The sequence below is a fragment of the Vigna angularis genome, chromosome 7, assembly GCF_016808095.1.
Source record: "Vigna angularis cultivar LongXiaoDou No.4 chromosome 7, ASM1680809v1, whole genome shotgun sequence".
Taxonomy (NCBI): domain Eukaryota; kingdom Viridiplantae; phylum Streptophyta; class Magnoliopsida; order Fabales; family Fabaceae; genus Vigna; species Vigna angularis.
This window is the reverse complement of record NC_068976.1, coordinates 4,484,868-4,507,223: the sequence shown is the minus strand read 5'-3', so window position 1 is coordinate 4,507,223 and position 22,356 is coordinate 4,484,868. Positions and strand designations below refer to the sequence as shown.

The 22,356-nt window shown below is 33.0% G+C and overlaps 1 protein-coding gene and 2 non-coding genes across 3 annotated transcripts; 1 reads left to right on the top strand and 2 right to left on the bottom strand.

Annotated features, from left to right (window-relative positions):
- Positions 1 to 3,692: 3,692 nt before the first annotated feature.
- Positions 3,693 to 3,799, bottom strand: LOC128193403 (small nucleolar RNA R71). Its single transcript, XR_008244624.1, has one exon. It is a non-coding gene; the product is annotated as a small nucleolar RNA R71 (small nucleolar RNA).
- A 4,871-nt stretch (positions 3,800 to 8,670) lies between these two features.
- TRNAR-ACG (transfer RNA arginine (anticodon ACG)) lies at positions 8,671 to 8,743 on the top strand. Its single transcript has one exon. It is a non-coding gene; the product is annotated as a tRNA-Arg (tRNA).
- Positions 8,744 to 13,722: 4,979 nt separating this feature from the next.
- LOC108336182 (uncharacterized) lies at positions 13,723 to 19,507 on the bottom strand. The gene is made up of 2 exons (XM_017572522.2): positions 18,892 to 19,507; positions 13,723 to 14,502 (listed from the first exon to the last, which is right to left on the bottom strand). The coding sequence occupies exons 1-2, from the start codon at positions 19,322 to 19,324 to the stop codon at positions 13,997 to 13,999; spliced, it is 939 nt and encodes a 312-aa protein (XP_017428011.2). The 5' UTR covers positions 19,325 to 19,507; the 3' UTR covers positions 13,723 to 13,996.
- Between the last annotated feature and the right edge of the window lie 2,849 nt (positions 19,508 to 22,356).

Below are 22,356 nucleotides of genomic sequence, written 5' to 3'. Positions count from 1 at the left end.
TATATATATATATATATATATATATATATATATATATATATATATATATATATATATATATATATATATATATATATATATATATATATATATATATATCATTTATGAATAATTTTGTTGGGATAAAAAATTATCTATAATCTTTAAACAACATAATCATTTAGTAGAAAGTCTACTATTAGTATTAGTAGACTATTTATGAATATTGATCATAAGTGACATTCTAAGTGTTTTACCTGTTTCAATGCAAATTATTTATTTGAACATTTTATCATGTTTTTTTGTGATAGTGGAAGGACATATAAAAACATTAAGTGTCAACAGCAAGTATCACCTTATATGGTTTAAGAGACGCCACGAAGTGTTAATCTAGATTATCATAAAAAGTTAATGATAAAATATTTTCTAGATAATTTAAAAATTTGAAAGGGTTTATCCACCGATTATAAAGTTTATAATTAAAATGAATTTTATGATCAATGGTTTAAAACTTAGTTTTAGACCGAAAATATATGATTTTATGCAATTTTGTTCTTATGAGATTAAGTACATTAAAGACTCTTCCAACTTTTTTTAGTAAAGATATTTTACTTAAAGATTGGGAGGGATCTATAAAAAAACCATTTTAATTTTCAAGGTGCATCAGAAAATAATTAATGTTGTAATAATGAACGTAAATTATTTACATCAACAAATGTATTATTTATAAGTTTGAGTGGATCCATTGGTTCATTTACCTCATTAGTCAATTGTTTGATCCCGACTTATGATCAGGTAGTAGTGGTTAAATAGGCCGACTTGTGGTCGGCTAGAAGCAATCAAACATTTTTCTTACAAGGTCGACTTGTATGGCCGGGTAGAAGTAGTTAGACAAACCGTGGTTGGATAGAACACCATTACCTTTGGCAGACAACATATAGTACTGGTAGAAGGCACATCGTCCTCGACAAGTGGCACCTAGTTATCAGCAAATGACACCTAATCCTGGTTGGCAACACATAATCCTTAACAATCATCACATGACATTCAGAGGGCAACACATAATCTTTGATAAGTAGTACTCGACCCTCGGCATTCGGCATATGGCCCTTAATGGACAACATTTAACCTTCGACAAGTAGCACTCGATCCTCGACATGCAACACACAGTGTATGCTTTGCATTAAGTTATCATAGGAAGATATCAATGTTGATAAGGCCAAAAGGTAATCGACCATGTACAATACACTAGCCCCCAGCCTTTTCATGAGTTGAAGGCATGTAAAGAGCTTTAGTAAAACAATAGTAAATGGTACTTAGTGTAAAACCATGATGTTGGTATTCAGTAGTCGTCTTGTGGAGTTTTGCAAAGAAAATTTGTATCTTTGGTTATAACCTTACGGGTTTAGTAACCCCCTAGCCTCGAGGAGTGTAACGACGAAGAGGTTTGAATGATGGGATGTAAGGTCTTACTAGATGTGAGTGGTGAATAGTTTCTAGGAAGTTCTCTTTCGTTCAGTACTCGTGTCCTTCCTTTTACCTTTTATAACTTGTATGTTTTGACCGATATATATGTAGTCTAGCATAAGGCTAATTTTGTACAATTCCCTTAATGGTTGTTGGAAAAATAATCACTTTTACTCATTTAGGGCTTGATAAGGTAGGCAGCATACAAATCCAAGAGATTTTCAACTGTGACTAGAGTGGTAGACGACAATGAGAGTTGTTCAACCAAGGCCGACAAGGTAGGCGACACATGAGATTTGACTAATTGAGGCCGACAAGGTAGGTGACAAGTTTCCAATATAAGTTAGTTTTGATATTAATTTGACACTTATCTTGTTTTGATTTTGTAAATATTTGTGTTAATCACCCTAATTTTACTTGTTTTCCAGGTTTTTATGAAATTAGAGAGTTAAAGATGAAATATGAAGAAAATAGAGAACTTTAAGCAAAATACGATAAACTGACTTTAGCACAACTGTAGTGTGGAATTTGAGGCTTGAGTCACACGAAGAAAACTCACGTTGGAGGGAAACCTCAAGCCTTGACTTGAGGATAAAGCAATGAAGAATCCTTCACCTAGAAGTAATCTCAGGAGGCTCCAGCATAAAATCACAAAGCTTAAGCCACAGAAGAAACCTCGCGGATGAAGGCACGAAAGCTATCGCTGAAGCCACACAATTAGTGTCTATAAAAACATAATTTCCTTTCTATTTTCGAGAGCTTTTGGAGAACCTTTTTGGAGACTTCTCACTAGGCTTTCTAGACAGTTTTAGAGAGAGACTTTAGAGATTTTTCTTACCTATTTCCTTTGTACCTTAAAAAACATCATTAAAGGACTAGGAGATGAAGTTCCTTCTTTGTATTAAATTTTTCCCATCCATTATGAGGAGCTAAATCTCTTAGGTGTTGAAATGAGATGTAAACCACTTTGAACCCTTTTATATATGGGACTATTTTATTTATTAATGCTTGCTTTTGATTATAAGTTTGTGAATTGATTTATACTTGTTGTTGGATGAACTGATAACTCATCTTATTTCACTGACTTGAGATTGAGTGTAAAATAGATTCAAGTTGTGGTTCAATCAATTATCATGTATGCTTTTAGATGCTAGAAATAAATCTAAGATTGTAGCTGGATATAAAGTCCTAGTCTTAATGTAGGTATCCATTCAAGCAGTCCTTGAGGGATCATATTGAAGTTTAGAGATCCTAAGCTCTAGGTACCAAGAATGAACTTAGAGTTACTTTCAAAGAGAACTCCAAGGACTTGATTAATCGCAGTGTCATATTTAACATAGATCCATTATAAGAGAGGGACAAAGTGGTATAATCAAACTTCAACATATTTTAACCATCTGAAAGTCACTTGCTTTTAATCCAAACAATTTTTATCATGTTTTTTTACTCTATTTTTATGAACCAAATCTATTTTGAACATATTACAATCATTTCAAGGTTTTATCAATTATCAAACTAGTTAAAACATTGTATTGTTTGCCAAATCTCATGGATATACTTGTTATACTACAAACAACCCAATATACTTGTTGGTATATTTGGTTGATGCATGGCATCCAACAAGTTTCTGTATAAATTAATAGTAGCTAACTTGACAGATTTTATTTTTATTGCTACATTGATCTTTGACTAAACTTTTTGCATAAACTTTTTGTATGATTTGTACTGCTCACCACTGTTTGAGTTGTTGTGTATGCAAAGGAAAAGACAAAAAATAGGTTCTACTATTTGATCTCAACAACAAGAACAAAAGACAAAAACAGCTCCTCAAGCAACAACTCCACCAACAAGCAAAGGCAACAACTTCACACGTTGATATAAGCGCTCATTGTTTCATTCAAATGGCTTTAGGAAACAATCAAAGAAGATTGTTGGGCCACGCCACTTTTCAAGAATTGTTAGACCTACTAAAGGTGTGGAGATGAAGGTTATGTTACTCTCTCTAATAACAATAAACTAGTTTGCTAGATTAGATCAAGAAGATCTTTTTAACCATTTGGCTACATTCTATGAGTGTTGTGGAACTCTTGGGATAGATTCTAATGATGAAGATGCTGCTTATCTCAGGTTGTTTCCTTTTTCACTCACAAGCAACGCCAAAATATGGTTGCAATCTCACCAAAAATAGAGCTTGAAAAGTTGGAAAGAAAATTTTTAGCCAGATTTTTCCCACCATCTAAATATTCAGTGTCAAAGCTATTATTGCAACTTTCTCCCAAGGAATTGATGAACATTTTTGTGAAGCAAGGGAGAGATATAAAGTCTTGTTGAAGAAATTTCCTAATCACGAATTTAATGATGTAGCACAATTCAATATGTCCTACAATGGACTCATACCATAACAAGAATAGACAATATACTAGTCTCTAGGTATTGGGATGGATTTAGTGTACCATAAAGAGTACTCCCAGGACTTGATCATCTAAGACTTCATATTTGGAGGTAGATCTAGCACAAGAGATAAGGAATTTTGAAGTCAAGCTTCAACACGGTTCAAACACAAAAAACACTTTTTTGATAGCTTAAATCGAATTCTAAGTTGGTTTTACAACACTCTCAACTTCCACACTCACTTTCTACACAAAAATAGTTTTACAACATATCAAACTAGTTAAAACACTGTTATTTCTACCAAATTCCGGTAGATACAACATTTGTTTACTTCAACAACCTAGTATACTTGCTGGTATATTTATGCCCATATTTTAGGCTTAATTTAAATTTTTTATACAATTCTTGTATTTAAATGATTTATTTGAATAGGATTTGTGGCAAGTAAACTTATTGAGTTTCAGAATTAAAAAGGCTTTAAAAAGTTATTTTTAGTTGAATAAATTATTTTTGGATAGTCTAATGTTTGTTGATGCAACGAAAGTCAAAGTTTGAGTAATTCAAAGCATGAAATTAAATAATCTTAGTTACAAAATAAGGTCCAAAATTAGAATTCTAAAAAGGAATGTACAAAATCTGTCATGCACACCTCATTCTCTATTTGACTCTACCTTCATGCCTCTACATTGATTTACTATAGATTACTAATTTTATGATTCGACCTCTATTTATAAGAAACAAGAAAGGGAAAAATAAGAAAAAAAAACTCCAACCCTTGCAAACATTGCTCTTATTCTCTCGTGCCAACCCTTTAAAAAACAAAATTTAGTTCACGCGTATGGTTCATCCTTGATAGCTTCAAGCCTTGGCACAACAACCTTCAGCAGCTCCTTGGTCTCTCAAACCCTAACTTCACGATTTGGGAAAAAATTCGAACCTCTTCTCACGCCTTTGCCTTCACTTTGCATTTTTAAGTTAAACTCTACGTTTTAATCCTCTATTGTGCATTTAAGCCAAGTTATGTGTTTTGACTTAGGGCAAACAACCCTCCCCGTGATCAATTCAACCTCATTGACTAGGGGTAAATATGGGAAAAGTGAGAAATTAGAGAGGGGTTAAAAGGTAAATATGCAAAGTAGAGACCTATTTAAGCAAAAAGAAAAGAATTGTATTGTTATTTTGGACTTTTTTAGAAGAGCAAGAAACAAAATTAAACAAAAGACACTTTTATCTATTAAAAACATCTAATTAGCTACATTTTTACAAAGACCTAATTTTTACATCCTAACCAAAAACTAACCTAATTCTAAAGACTTAGAAACTAAAAGAGATTAAGAAGAGATTTTTATAAGAGAAAAAGATGAAAAAGTGGAGAGTTATCAAGCACCATCAAAATAAAGAGATTGTTATATTTAAGCCTAACAACCTCATTTTAGTTAAGCTGTTTTCACAACAAAGTTTAAAATAAATGTGTTTCGTTTATAAAATGATGAGTCTTATTTAAACAAGGCAATCATGTAATATACAAGTGTTTCGTTTGATAAACAACATAATATCTTATAGTATTTTGCTTCATATTATAAGTAAAGTCTTAATCAAATGATAAGCCAACAATATTAAGATAATATTGTAATTAGAAAAATATTCTTCTAGTTTATATTGTATTGTAGGGAATATGTTCGCCTTCAGTCTACCAAGATGATTCGCTAAATTAAATGTTAGCATCATTATCTATTAGGATACAAGTTAAAGTTATTTTTCATCAACAACCATCCAAATAAAAAGCATAAGTCCTAGTAAAGCTATGTGGTGCTTATGATCTTTATTTTTACCCTTGTTTGAGTATAAAATGTATCTGACTTAAGCTTGATAAGTACTACTAATTATATTGATCTTACTTGAAGAGAAAATAAACATTTATAATGTTATGTTGAACACATTTAATGCACCTTTATGTTCTCACTTCTTCAAATACATGAAGATTGTTATCTAAGTTAATAGCTCTCAACAACTAGTAAAATGTCTTCCTTTTTATTTTATGCTTTATATAAAGTTATCTTTTAGGTAAAAGAAAAAACAAACAATTTTGAAATTATGCAACGTTGTTGAAATTTAAGCTCAAATTCTTTTATGCTCTAAAAAGCTTTGTAAGAATATTATTGCATTCAATAGCAACCTAGAAGAGATTTAAACTTAGCATGCATCAAAAGATATTAATCCTCTTTCTAGCAAGCAAAACATGTAGTCTCTTAGATGACACCCTTTTATGAACCTTCATTGTTTAGTCATGAGTAATTATTGTCAAAAAAATATGCAATCTTAAGTAGAAGTAATTATCTTTAAAATAATGTTTGGATTATCTTTATCCAGTAGATAAGGTCCAAAGAATACTCATGTTTTTACTTGTAGTGATAGTCTTTATAATGAAATTTAATTAGTTCTAGACATAATTTATATTTGTAGACAAAAGAGTATAAAAATTCATTAGTACACAAATCCAAATGAATAATTTTTTTCCTTATTCATTACATATTATCAAGTTTGCATTTAAAAAAAGTACGAGATTTTTACAAATTGTTTAAAAAAAATTTAGCATATTATCTATCATATAAAACTATCATTTTTCTATTCATCATCAAATAATACATGAGAAAATTTTTAAAAAATTAAATATACAATTCAACTTCTCTTTCTTATATATTTAGGTTTGTTTTCACATTTACTATATGTCAAAATTTAACAATAGTTAATAGCATTTAACGGACACAATCTCCGTTATGCTTAAGTTGTCATGCTTTATAGTACTTTTTGTTCTAAACATATTTTTCCTGGTACTAACAACACTATTTTGAGCATATAATATAAAAAAAAGGTTGGTTTAATATGTGAAAGTCTTTATAGGATAGTTCAAGTCAACACTTTAATGGCTTCACAGGAACTAATACTATAAATAAGGTTTAATGTCTCAACATGTCCCTATTTTCGCCCAGAATTTCAAATAGGTCTCATTCTTTTTCGACGTCTCAATTGAGTCCTTATTTTGGTAAAATTGAATCAAATAGGGCCTTTCTGTCAAATTGAGATGACGTCGTTAAGAAGGGTATGCTGACAGTGTAGTTTTTTTATTACGTGACATTAAAAACGTGACTGAATTATATTTTTTTAATTTTTGAATTAAAAAATGAAGCATACAGAGTGAAAAGTGATGTTTAACTAAGGGCAAAGTTGGAAATTAAACCTAAAATTAAGTGTTGAAAGCCTTAATCTCATTTACATTGCGAAATTCAATAGTTAGGTGCTACAGCAACACATCCGTGAACATAAAATTAAAAAAGAAAAAACATTTTAGGGAGAAAAAACATTTCAGCCAATGACATGCTGCCACATCACCACCTTGACACGTCATCATCATCTTCTCCAACAATCTGAAACCCTAATTCCCAAACCAAACCTTAGGACGCTGTCAGCCACCGCCGCACCACCAGCAACCACCTTGTTGTCGCACCATCGCATCAGGCCAACACCCATCTTTCACGCGCAAGGATCTTGATCGTCTTCATCACGCCATCAACGATGGTGTTTCCATTCGAAGCCACCACGCACACGCCGCCGCAAGGCCACCAACTATCAAAGCATCTTCTCCCTCAAGTGTCAGTTATGTCGCGCCACAACCATCAATCCCATGTGTCATCGCAAAATACCACCATCACACCGCCACCTTCTCCTTCGTCCTCACCATCTTCCTCGTGTCGCTGCAGTTCGCATCATCACGAAGCCTCACGCTGCGATTAATGTCGTCATCGCAAATCGCGTTTCTTCCACAGAACAATCCCAAATCGCCGCTAAACCTCCACCACAAGCCTCTTTGCCAAAGTGTCGCTGCCTTCGTTCTCATCCAAACTCCATGGACGCCGCACCTCCATCATCAATCTCACACAACCATGGAAGATTGCTCCTTCGCACAACCTGCAAACAGAAAACCCAGAATCGCACTACCTAGAAAAACCCCTAAATCGGGCTACAACAGAAAAATCTTTTCCATCCCTGCAACCCACACCACGAACGAGAATTGTAAGCTTAACTTCGTTTGTCATGGATATTAGAGAAATCTTCCGGCAGATTTATTTAAAATCCTCTGCTCAATCATGTTTCATCGACCAACCACTAGATGAAATTTGTTTTCTCCCACAAACCCTAAACCTCAACTTCCCCCAGTTTCATTTAGATTTGGATTTCGCAGTTGCAGAGAAGATCAACATTTTATTTTATTTTATTTTCCAACTTTGCCCTTACTTAAAAAGGTCTTTCCACTTTGTATATTTCATTTTTTAATTTAAAAATTAAAAAAATACAATTCAGTCAGATTTTTAATGTCACGTAATAAAAAACTACACTGTCAGCATACCCTTCTTAACAACGTCATCTCAATTTGACAAAAAGCCCCTATTTGAATCAATTTTACAAAAATAAAGACTCAATTGAAACGTCAAAAAAGAAGATGACCTATTTAAGATTCTGGACAAAAATATGGACCTCTTGAGACATTAAACCTATAAATAATATATTTCTATAATATTGAACTTCAGATAAACTTGAATAAAAAAATAAAAAATAATAATAATCCTTTTAGTCCAACATAAATAATCAAGTGAGATTTGAAGGAATAAATGAAAAGATTAAAATTGTATTTAATATTATTTTTAAAAAATGGGGATTAATCACTTCAATAGTTTTTTAACTACATATCATAATTATCGTAGAATAAATTTTGTTAATGTTAGGTAAAGTTTCAGCTGTTAATAGTTATTTTAAATAATTTACTGTCATCAAGATGACTTCATGGCCCAATGGATAAGGCGCTGGTCTACGGAACCAGAGATTCTGGGTTCGATCCCCAGTGAAGTCGTGTTCTAATGTAATTTACTTGTTCCGTTTTCAACTGTTTTTTTATTGGTTAATGCTTAATTGAAGTTATTCCCTTGTGGTTAAAGTTGGGGAAACAAGTTTGACGGGGTGGTTGTTTTTTTTTTTTTTTTAATTTGAATTAGAAAATTAATATATTGTTATCGGTGTAAATAATTATTATTGGTGTAATAATAGACAAAAACGAAGTTATGATCATGTAGAGTTAAATTTTGACTGTTTACGGGAAGATTTGGTATATTAACGTAAAATAATATTTATGTACATTTTGAATAATTATAATAAATAATAATAATAATAATAATAATAATAATAATAATAATAATAATAATAATAATAATAATAATGACCGCAATTAATAATAATGACCACGATGTAGCATGAGCCAGATTTTTTTCAATACAATCTTATGTAGGCTTTTTATTAATTTTGTATATAATATTTGAATATAGTTAATAATGTTAATATAGTAATTTAATAAAGGGAATCAATTTTAATGTAAATTACATTAAGATTTATATTTATTGGAAGTGTAGGTAAATTAAAATTTGGTATAATAGTGAAATTGGCTTAGAGTTATTCATATGTGTAATTGTTTTTCATTATATTGATATATATTGCGAAGAAAAATATTATAGTTTTGGAATTAACTTTATAGTATTAAAATTTAATGTTTAATACATATTTAGTATAATATCTTTAAATTATTTATAACTAATGTAGTGTTACAATTATAGTAATATAGGTATGCTTATGATATTAAGTTTATTTTTAAAATTTGAAGTTATTAGAAAGAATTTATAGTTATTGTTTGAAATTGTGGTTTTAAAAGGATATGATATAAACCTATATTTTTACGTTATTATTTCATAATTGTTACAAAAATTAAGCTTTCATAAGTCCATTTTATAAGAGGAAAATTCAAAGTTATACATCTACACGAGTTAGACAATAGAGACAAAGAGGGACTAAAAACATAACGCTGAAGGGTGGTTAGATTGTTTATGGTGTGTATGATGATGGATTGAACTAGATAGGATAACGTAGCTAGGGAAGAAAGCTAGAGGAGGCAAAAGAAATCTCTAACTAGTGACTTTTAAAAAGAGAAAGGATTGAAGTAGTCTCAACAACATTTCACTAATAATCTCAAAAGTGCTTGTACAATAGGAAGAGCATTGAATTTATAGGAGATCCAGCCTCAAATCTACGTGTAACTAGTATCCTGATCATCAGCCCTAATGCATAAATCTTTTGACAAGTGGCAACTCACGTTTATCACCCTTTAAACATGTGGAAAAGTTGTACCAGAAGTTGTTAGACGCGTGACATGTGTGCTGGGTGTTGGGTAATTTTCGCTGAGCAATTGTCTTCTGAAAAGGCAACAAAAGTTTTCGGGATGGTGGCTCTGAGCGACCTAAGAGTTCAACTGAGCGACGTGGCATTGAGTTGCATATACATCACGCTAAGCAGTCCGAGTTGGGTGCTATAAGTGATTTGGTTCATTTAAGGTCAATTGCAACATAAAGAGGTTTGGTTTGTTTGGTTTGGTTGGACCTAAGTCATAATTCCATCCTTATTGAGAAGGATTTGTCTTCAAATATAACATCAGTTTTTTCTTTTTTAAGTATAACATTTAACATTATCAAAGCATATGTTATTTATAGTGTCAAAGCATCAGACGATTATCATACTATTCAAGATCAATAATATATGACTTCCATACGTCATAAATCATTTGTGCACAACATGTTTATCAAAGCAAAACATGAGCCTATTATGCAAACATGTGTATCAGATCATGAACAAAACTTGTGTATCAGAGCATAAATAAGTATAAATGCTCATACATATATTAGAGTAAAAAATATTCATACATGTATTAGAGCATACACTAAACATGGATATTTTTATATTTCAACAAATGAGACCTAAATGCAATAACCTATCATTACATTTCTCCTCATGAATGTAATATCATATCTATGTTTAGCATTATTCTCTCCCTATTTGATAAACATTGAAAAAGGGTATGGAGAAAAGGCATTATGACACGAATGAAGAAAGATAGGTGGCGAAGAGTGATCGATAGGGGAAAGAGAAGGCTTAGGAAGAAAGATGGTTGAAAGAGTTTGGTGTAGTTAGGGTGGGGTGGGGGTTGGGTTGGGTTTCCTTCATCGGGTTCTTCAAATTAGAAGCTTGTAAGAACTTCTTAATGCTTCTGAGTAGAGACAAATTCTAACCATATTCAAGGCTCTTTGGTTGTCCCACCTCTATTACAGAACAGGAATGGTACCATCTGGAGCTGATGTTATTGACACTAAAGGACTTTCCTTGAACGATGGTCCCTTGCTCCCTTTATATAATTTTTCATAAGAGGTTGAGCAAGGCCAACTTAGCTAGGATAGGATTGAACTATATAGGATAACCTAACTAGGAAAGAAGGCCAGATGAGACAAGACAAGTCTCTGGCCAGTAACTTTTAAGCGAGAAAGGGTTGCAGTAATCTCAATAACATTTCATTAATAATCTCAAAAGTGTTTGTACAAAGGGAGGAACATTGTAGGAGATTTAACCTCAAGTCTACATGCAACTAGTATCCTGATCACCAGCCATGATTCACAGATCTTTTGACATGTGGCAATTCATGTTTATCACCCTTTAAACATGTGGAAAAGCTACACCAGAAGTTGTTAGATGCATGACGCGTGCGTTGGGTAATTTTTGCTGAGCAACTGTCTTCTGAAAAGGAAGCAGAGGTCTCTAGATGGTGGCGTTGAGCTGCCAAAGAGTTCAGTTAAGCAATGTGGTGCTTAGCTGCATATACATCACGTTCAGTGGTCCGAGTTGGGTGTTATAAGTGATTTGGTTCATTTAGGGTTAGTTGCAACGTGAAAAGGTCTAGTGTGTTTGGTATGGTTGGAACTAAATCATTAGTTTATAAGCTTATTGATGATTAATCTATGATATCTAAATCATTTTTAAATAACTTTGTAAAACCTAATCTTTAAGATTTTGAAAGTGTGCATTATATAGGTATCACCCTCAACCAACTTGTCCTCCGAGATAGCCAAATCTTCCTTCTTCACAATTAATGGTATCATATTACCTTAACACAATAATAGTAACCAAAATAATTAAAATATATAAAATTTTCACATTTCATCAAACAAAACAACAATACAATTCATTTACCTTATGATCCAAAAGAGCCAATTCTATATGACAATGTACATCTTAGTTTTGAACAAACCACAAATATCTTATTCTAACAACTAGTTTCAACTATCTTCCTATCAATATCCTTGATCATCCTATCAATATCCTTGATCATGTCAAATTTATTGGTCATTTCTGGAAACTAATACAACACAAATAAAAATTTAACATTTATTAGGGTTTAAAACTTAACAAAATAGCTTTGTAGAACTTAACAAACACCTTAACTTAAGTAGGAAAATATAAGTGCATAAAGTTTTGAGTAGTTATAAAATACAAATACCTCTAAGATTGAAAACGCATAACCTCACCTTATAATTCAAACCGCAAAAACTTAATACCCTCTTCATCTCAGAAGTGGGAAATGCAAAATTATCTTTAACCCAACCAATAACAAATCATTTAGTGGAAAAAATAATGACAAAAGTATCAAAGAACACACTTGAACGTAGATGAAATTAGCTCAAAAGAATATAAAGTTAAAAATATCCTAACAAAGTAACATGTGCTCATCATTCCAGGAAGTATTGGGATAAAATCAATAGTATTTTGTTATTATATATGTTAGACATACCTAAGTAGATAAGAATGAATCCATCAATACCACAATTTCTACATGTTGTTGAACCTATATATATATATATATATATATATATATATATATATATATATATATATATATATATATATATATATGTTTAAAAAATATGTAGATTTTAAAAAAATTGTAAGTAATAGTGAGTATTTAAAAAGAATATTTTATAATTTTTTAAAAATAAAATTAAAATATAAAATATAAAATATAAATTAAATTAAATTTTAATTTAATTTAATAAATGATAAATTAAATTTTAATTTTAATTTAATTTAACTTAATAAAAAATAAATTAAATTTTTATTTTAATTTATTTCTAATAATAAATATTCATAATACAAATAATATAATAATTATACATTACCCTCCATTTATATAGATACTTTTGCAATCCCTATACCCAATAAAATTTATATTATCATAATAATCATCGATATACCACGGATTTTACCTGTTAGCATGATATTTTTGCGATTCTATACCGAAGGAAATTTGTAGCGATAGCATACTATTTATTGGCTAATTCGTGTCAGAAAAAAAGTATATAATTTTACAGATAAAATCTAGGAAGCTTAAATAGTGTCATAGTTAGAACCTATGAAGCTTAAATATCCGACAAGAATCATATTCTTGAAATACTTATTCCACATTGTATCAAATGCAGATAACAGTATTTATGATATATATATATATAAGTGAAATATCCAATTCGAAAAAAAGTTTTTTTTCTCTCTCTAACATAAGATTGATTGATATACGGTTCTAAACAATTTTAACAAGAACATTTTCTTAAAACTCATTATGACTATAAAAATGAAAAACAAATTCTATATGAACATGAATATTTATATTATATTTCACATATAAATATAAATATATATATATATATATATATATATATATATATATATATATATATATATATATATATTATTGACAACATTTTGGTATCTTTATATAATAACTAAAATGTTTTTTCCAATGATAATAATAACAAAAAAGGAAATTTGAGAGCTTAAATAAATTATATTCTCTTTATAGATAAATTAAATTTACTTTTGTATTATATGACAAAATGTTTAAATTATTATATTTAACTAACCTTATTTACAAATAATTTTAAATATATAAATCTTGATTGTCAATTTAAATAATTCATAATAACATGTCTCCATGTCTTACATTTTACAGATTCCATGTATCAAACTATCCGTGTCAATGTTGTATCGGAGTCAGGATTAGTATCCATGCTACATATAGGTTAAAACGGTACACAAATGTCTTGTTAAGCTGTATTTTGCTTTCGCAACAGCAATGAGTTAAGACAACTACATTAGCATAAGGCAGCAGCATTCTTTCCTATGCCTAAGTAATATTTTTTGCTAACAAGGGCAGAAAATAGTGTTGTAGAGAACATTGTAATGCTCATTTACACTCTTGGAGAATATCACATAGTTGCTTGAGGGTGTTGGAGAAATCTCCAAGGCTTGTTATGAGTTTGTCCCCTTGGCGTCTTGTAAAGTCAGTACAGGAATCCTCTACATTCTTAGAGTCACCTCCCTTGTAGTCTGTTGCTGATTTAGTAGCAATTGCTTCAATCTCCACTGCCAAGTCTTGCAATTTCAGAGTCAATGTTTCCTGATTTTCTTCCCTGCTAATTGCTATCTTTTCTACAGTGATTGGCTTTGGCCTTTCAGTATGGTTTTCATGAAGCTCTACTTTGAGACTCTTTGGTGATATTCCCGAATGCTTTGGAGGCCTTTCTGTAGTACATTTCAACTTAGGTCTTGATTCTAGGTAGTCTTTCAAATATTCGTCTTCTGAATGATCATCCTCATGCTCTTTTTCATGGCTGTCCTCGTGCCTTTGTTCAAGTTTGGGCTTTTGAATGCGGTGTCTGAACTTACTTCGGTGCCCTTTTCTTTTGGACCCTATTCATTGAATTCACAAAAATTCATCAGTTTGGAAACTCACAAGGTAATGCTCCAAAAGGGATAAAACAGCTTAGTAACATTCATTAACTAAACTAGAAAAGTGGGGAAAAAGGAAGAAGAAACATGTGAAATTTTACGGTGTTGATCAAAACAGTTCCTCGTGCTATACATTAATTTTCACAAAAAAAGAACAAATTAAGAAAAATTGGTGCCAATATTGACAATTACTACCACTTAACTATAAGAGTAAGAATGATCATTTTATATTTAAACTGCATAAGACAACCAATGAAAGGCTAAAATATTCTCAACTCTCTATCAATCATAATTAATAAAAAAATTTATGCTCAATTACAACTTGTAGGAATCACAATTTTCTTCTCTCAACTAGCTCTGCCTTTGTGTTAAAAATGGAAAAAAAAAAAAACAAAATCAAATATCATATAAAGACTCTTGTGTCGTATGAGATGTGTGCCATTCTTCCTTTTATTGTATTTTCATTCAACGAAAAATTCAATGTTATGTCTCCAAACTTATTGAACAAGTACTTGGTCCAAGTGAAACTAAACTCAATTTTCTTAAACAGGATATATCATAAACCTTCTGAGTTATAAAAAATGTGATTGAAAGGAAACGTTCTACTAAAGATGAGCAACCAAGTACTTCTAAGGAGATTAGCCATCCACGAAGTAATATCTATATTTTGTACCAATAAAATGTGTACCAACCTACTCCCAAACAGAAGTACACTCTGATTACCACAGATATTGGAATCAAATCCAAAATGAAAATAGATCAACCACTTGATCAATTGAGTAAAGCAAGGAAATCAACTAAGAAACTGAGAGGTTTACTGTTTACTTAGCCCCATATATGGAGGCCCAAAGGACTATAAATATAAACATATGCTAAAGGAAGTATCATTTAGTTCTCTTCACTCATAAATATTTTGTGTTTCTCCTTATTTGAGCATAGGAGAGTCTTCTACAAGTGAACCTCCATTTGGTGCTCAAATTTTACCACCAAAGCTCATTTCTTAGTAGCCACAACTCGGGAAAGAGATTTGTTCCACAACATCTCTTAAAACTCTCCACATTTAGTAAGACTATCTGGTGTCTATTATGGAGCCCAATGAAAGTTTTGATTTAGCTGAGATAATGATGGCAAGGAGGAGCATGATACCGTTCATCATTGGAAGAAGGTTGTTTGCAAGAGACCTCACCAAGGTATTGGGCACATCATACAAGTAAGAGAAATAGGATTTAGTGGCTGAGCTGTGTGCTAAAAAAAAGCAACTTCAAGGACATCAAAGGTGGATAACAAGTCTCCTAGAGGTCTCATGTGAAAGGAGCACCAAGAATTCAGCACCCTCTTAGAAGACTTTTGTTTAGAGATAGTAGTCAACACTTGATAATCATCATACAACTCCACCTTCTAAAATATAGCAACCACAATCTTGTTTCCCCAACCTTATATAATCTCTCCTCCAATGTCTCGATTGCTTTCAACATCTGCAAACATCTTTAGGATCAACGTTTGTCTTCTTCGACCCTTTAACCATCTTGTCAATCTTGAAGACCACTAATGTAGAGGATGATCATCTTTTACACTCTTAGATGCTTTGAGGTGAAACTCACTAGAAGAGAGGGTAAACTTCACCTCTCCAAGCGTGATGCAGTCCTTCCTTACACTCAAAGAACCCACCCAGTTCTTGTACAACAGTGTGAGAAAGGTCAATAGAATCATTGTTACATCCTCGTCTTCGACTTTCACGTTAATTGCTTGGAGCTCCATCAAAATTGAATTGAGATCATCAAGATGGGCGTTGAATGGCATATGCTCTGTCATACAGATCCCAAACAACTTCTTGTTCAACAAAAGTTCGTCACAAATGGACTATGTCATAAAGAGCTTCTTCAACTTTAGCCACAACATTGTTAAGATCTTCTCTTTTGCAACAACATAAAGAACCTATCTCAAAATGACAAAAGTGTCATCGAATAAGAATTTTCTCCATCTACTCCAGAACTTGCCTCTCTATGCGACATGCTTTAAAATGTGGCACAGACACCCCTTGTTCCTTGAGCAAGATTCACATCTTAATTCTACGCCAGTAGAAATTGTTCTTCCCATTGATCATCTCGTTCTTGGATGTGATACTTATCTTCTTACAAAAACTTATCAAAAACACAAAACAAGATCAAAGTTGGCTCTAATACCAGTCTCTTGTGAATCAAGTGCCAAAATGAGCCCAGAATACACTGAAAGAAACAATACTGGTTAACCAACTAGAGACATAGAACAAAGAGCATGCACAACAACCTAAAGATGAAGAATTATCTTGTTTAGCAACCAAATAAGCTTTACAAATCGTTACTTTGTTGTATAACCGCAACAAGTACAAGTTACCCTTATATAGAACAACAAAAAGGTGATACACAGAGACAACTGCCTGACATAATTGAACATATACAACAGACCAATGGTTTACCAAATGACGTAACATTGAGTCATTAGACTGACCACCTACTAAGAGATAAGGTTACAACTATCAAACACAGCACCCTAGAAATAGCTCAATACACTAAAAGACCATAATGCTTTCAGATTTCCTTCTGTTGATTCCAAATTCCATCCCAGGCCCAAATTTTTGGTTGCATGACAACCTCTACCCAATGATGGATTAAAACTCTAAATCCAAGCTTCTCATTAAGATGAACGCCTAATTCAACAACCACTATGCACAAGCTCCATTGATGGCCCAATTTGAGTCACCACTATCAATCCAAGCCTAGATGTAGTATTTCATGTAAATGTGTTCAATAATGCAACAAGCTTCATGCCGTTGAGGCCAATCTGGCATCTTCCATGAAAGGGCAAAGATCTTCCATCATAATATTCCTGCTGAGAGACCCAGTGACCCATTCAAGGTGTTGGTGCAACCTGTCAGCGAACCCTGCATCAATCATTCTTTTTCCCCATCTTCTTATTGTCATGATGGGACAGAGTGAAAATCGGCCTTCTCAATCCATTTTCAGAATAGAGTCAATCCACCTGATCATGTTTTTTTCAAAAGGCGAGGATGGGTGCTTGGCCAACCCTAGATCTGAAGTGGACATTCATCAATAGGTGGGGAGTGGATGCTTAGCCACCCCTAGTTCTGAAGTGCACGTTCTAATCAAAAGCTATAAAAAACATCCAGCTTACAGTTCTACCGCTAAGTATTAACTGACTAATTAAATTCCATGGTTTGTTCATTACCTTTTACTAAGGAAAAATAAATAAATTAGGATCAAAACAAGTTTATCCTTAAATATCTCCTCAATATCTCTTAATGAGTTTTCAGTCATTAATGAGCTCTCTAAATCAACCAAGGCCCCTAAGCCTACTTTCACCAAACTAAACATTTAACATTGACAATAGGCTTCCACTAAATTTTATACAATCACCAGTCAACAACACTACCATCTGGAAATTATAGGTTTCTTAAGAGCACGGGAGTGCATTTAAAATAGCCCACCAACCAAATATGCATTAATAAAGACAAATTAAGTTGTAAGACTGGTTAGTCGAAAGCCTCCTCTAACATCCCCCTTCCATGCCAGCACAAACAACTTACCCATATGGCCACAAATACATGAACATGCTCAATTAGGCATATGTACGAGAACCATCAGTCAATTGCTATTAGCCATGATACAAAGCATAAATTTCGTATTTCAACACCAAACTACTTAGTCAACCAATCACGATAACAAAGATTGTAGCAATCATATTCACACCAAACTTAAACTGTCATATATGGTAAGTTCAAAGAACATGAATAATCAATACATAAAAGGTCTTTTACACTGTTATCCAATCACAAATTATTTGTAGCAATCATATTCACACCAAACTTAAACTGTCATATATGGTAAGTTCAAAGAACATGAATAATCAATACATAAAGATCTTTTACACTGTTATCCAATCACAAATTATTGTGTATAATAAAATATATGAAATATAAAAATGAGTTGAATTTTATAATTTAGTTTAAGGATAATTTTTATATGGCGATGTAAAAACTTTTAATGGTAGTGCATACACTTCACTAAAACTTGAGTACAATATGTAAGTATAAGGATTTTTATTGGTCAACCAATTAAACATCACCCCCACACAGTACACACGACTTCTTTAAACTAATTATTAAAAAATTTAATGATCCTTTCATACATATCAATTAGTGATTGGATGAGCATCTGAAAAATCATAACACTCTCCTAACAATTCTTAAATTATATACAGTTTCAGAAATGAAAATAACCTGTTAATAATAGCAGGCGAGTCATTCTTCTAATAACTCAGCGACACAAAGTTCACAGAAAAATTAGAACTTACCAATTTCCACGGTGGCGTCACGCGCCTCGTTCCCTGCTTCGGTATCGCTCTCGGGATCAGCCATGCCCCGCTCCTCACGCGCCCTAACAACGCGTTCGACGGCCTCAAACAATTCGTAATCGAAATTCGGTGGTAACTTGCCTCCAGCGGTGGCGGTTCCCTTGAAGCGGTCGTAGTCAGAGAGCAACGCATGCCACTTGCGGCGGCACTGTGCGAGGTTGCGCTGCACGTCCAAGGCCATGCAGTTCTGGGCGATGATGTTCCACTGCTGATAGGAGGAGAGCGCAACGGAGCAGTCTGCTTCCACCGCCGCGACTTCGTTCACCAGAATGAGAGACTCGATGACGCTCCAATCCGGAGCCGCTTGGGAGCGCGTGCATCGAAACGCGCCAGCCGAACCTGAATCGTCGTCATCATCGTCGTAAATCTTCATTTCTTTTTGTCCTCGATTCGTTCCAATGTAGAAACCAGAAAAGGAAGCTCGACGAGAAGGGGGAGGTGCTTTGTGGCTTTGCACTAATCATGTCCGAAACCCTCTCACAGATTCTTGCTAAAAACGGCGTCGCATTATTAATCTAGGCTCTTTTTAAGAAATGTATTGTGCTGTGAAAATCCATATATAGTTATTGCAAACTGAGATGTTTTCAGATCAGTTTAAATGCAATAAATTAAAAAAAAATAAGCATTTATGAAAGTGTAATTATTTGAAGTTAGAATAAATTATTAGGCTTAATTATATTTTTTATTCAATTCTTTTTTCAATATGTAATTTTTTCTTTTAATTTTTTAAGCAATTTTGATCTTTATATTTTTTTTCGAAGTCTATAAGTTAATTCAATTTTTGTCATGTAATTTTGGTTTCCATTGCTAAAATCATATCATACTTGTGGTCAAACATGTTTGTCCACTACAATTTAGATAAATTTGATAACAGGTATATTTATGGAAAGCACTCCATATAAAAGAAATTTTAAGAAAACAAAATCCATATAAAAGAAATTTTAAGAAAACAAAATCAAAAGTTTTTTGTAACATCCCAAAAATACAGTCTAAAATTATATAATAGAATAATTACATTGAATAATAATACAGATCAGTCTTACACTAAAAGAGAACGTACGGTTATGGTCAAACGGCCTTACAAAAAGAGTTACAAATTTAAACTGTACAAGATAAGCAATCCTGATCGAACGGTTTACAAAAGTCTATACCGAACGGTCAAACAAGAGAAAAGGTGATCGAACGACCACCTTACTATCAAACTAAACTACTGACCGAACGTTCTACTGTTCGGTCTTAACTTCTACCTCGACTAGGTTTTCTTCTTCCAACGCCTCTTCTAGCAGCTCGTCTCCTTCTGCTCGCATCCACATGGATGATCATTGCAATGACAAAGACGAACGTACAAAACAAACAAGACAGGAAATACAGGTAAGCTTATATAATTTAATTTATGAATAAACATACATTTCACACAATCAACCAAACAAGATAATTCATCATACGTTTCATGCAAAGCCTAATACTAGACTGACTATCCGAACTGTATGAAATTTGTGTAGCTACGACGTTCGTGCACCCGAGTGATGTAGTAATTGGGATACCCTCAACAGCTGCCACCCAAGGTTAGTCCTATCTGTCCAAATTAACCATAAGGACTAGGACCTCCTGTCGTTCCCACACATGACTTACCCTCCTCTACGTGAGGACGAGTAATCACGGAACATTAGGATGAACCGCCAGCTTAGCAGGCCCACATTCATACTTTACCAATTCCAATATACAATCATGAGTCATTCCTCCCCGGAACGCTCGTCCATAATCCAAAACATTTTAATCCATATCACATTCTCTTCCTCTTTCCTTTCATTAATAATCAACTCACTTAAACACTTCGCACAAAGATCCATAAGGATACCAAATACCGAACGTTCAACCCTAACTCATAACGAGATTGAGCACTTGGAACGAGACCGAGAGATCTCCAGTTCTAGAACAGATTAAGACCAAGAAGGTTACTATCGGGTTGAGAAAGAAACCGAGTACAATCATTTATCACAAGAACGATTAGAACGAACGTTACTTACAAAGTGAGCCAATTAGATGAACTGACTCTTGAGGGCTCCAACCGAACACCGAAATGACCATGCCAAGTACTAAGACTCTAGGCTGGAACCAATGGATACAGACACTCGAAAGAATAATACTTAGAAGAATTCTCATGAAGAAACCGAACGTTTATAAATACTTAGCTTATTTGAGTTTAGCATCAAGAAAACTGGATGTCAATCAATGACCGAGCACGGTAGAGAGAAAACTATTGAAGTTGGACGAACACTATTTTCATCAAGATAGATTATAAAAGAAAAGAGAAGGAGCGCTTGGTGTAAGACCGAGCACTACTAAACTTATATTAGAAAGCTTGATAAATATAATAAGATACTATTGGAGTAATGTTTAAGAATAAACGAAAATATACAAATACATATATATATATATATATATATATATATATATACTTAAGTTTATAACCGAATACCAAGAACCAACTATGTTTGGCCGAACGCTCATGCACAATATTTCGAAATGAAGACGCTCGTCCTTAACTAGGATTCTTCCCAAATGAAAGAATCCAATTTTAACCAAGTTTACTAGAAAAATCGAACGGTCAAGGACCGTTCAGTTACGAACGTACACTCTCATAGGGGAATTTCATACTTAGAAATCATTTATCTCAATTCAATTTCTCAACATTTATCTACATAAGTTTATACAACCATATTATAGAAATTTTCATATTTCATACCATCCAAACATAGCAACCATCATATATCATATTAATTCAGTCAATTAAACGAACGTTCATACAATACAAGTAACATACAAATTAAATTAATAAGCTTCCCTTACCTCTGAGCGTGAACAAACGTTCCTAGAGGCAGAAATACGGTTCGTCCTACTACAAGTCCTTCTACCCTCAACGCTCAACAATTCTCCAAAACTAAACCACACAAAAGACCATAAATGACTCAGAACGAGATTATGAACTCATGCAACCAGAATCTTGGTTTGCATGTGCCAAAAAACGAACGTCTACAGGAGAAGAAGAACTTACCAGTTCAGAACTCAAAACCAATCGGTTCAAACTGAAGCTCTTGACGCCGGAAGTGCTTCTACGATGCCTGAACGGAGATCGGAGAAGAGAAAGGGTGAGATTTCGTAGAGAAGATGAAGGAAATGTAGTGAGAAGGAGGAGAAACTGAGATTTTTTAGAACTGGGAAGAAGGGTGCATACAGAGAGTGTGACGTGAATTTCTGAAAAAATCAAGTTTTGTTTCCCACGTCAAAACGAGCGTCCACTCATCTGCCGACACCTGCCTTCCACTATCTAATTTCCGGATCCTCTTCGCTTGACACCTGGCGTCCGTTCAGAGGATTTTTGGGTGCGTTTTAAATGAGGTCTAA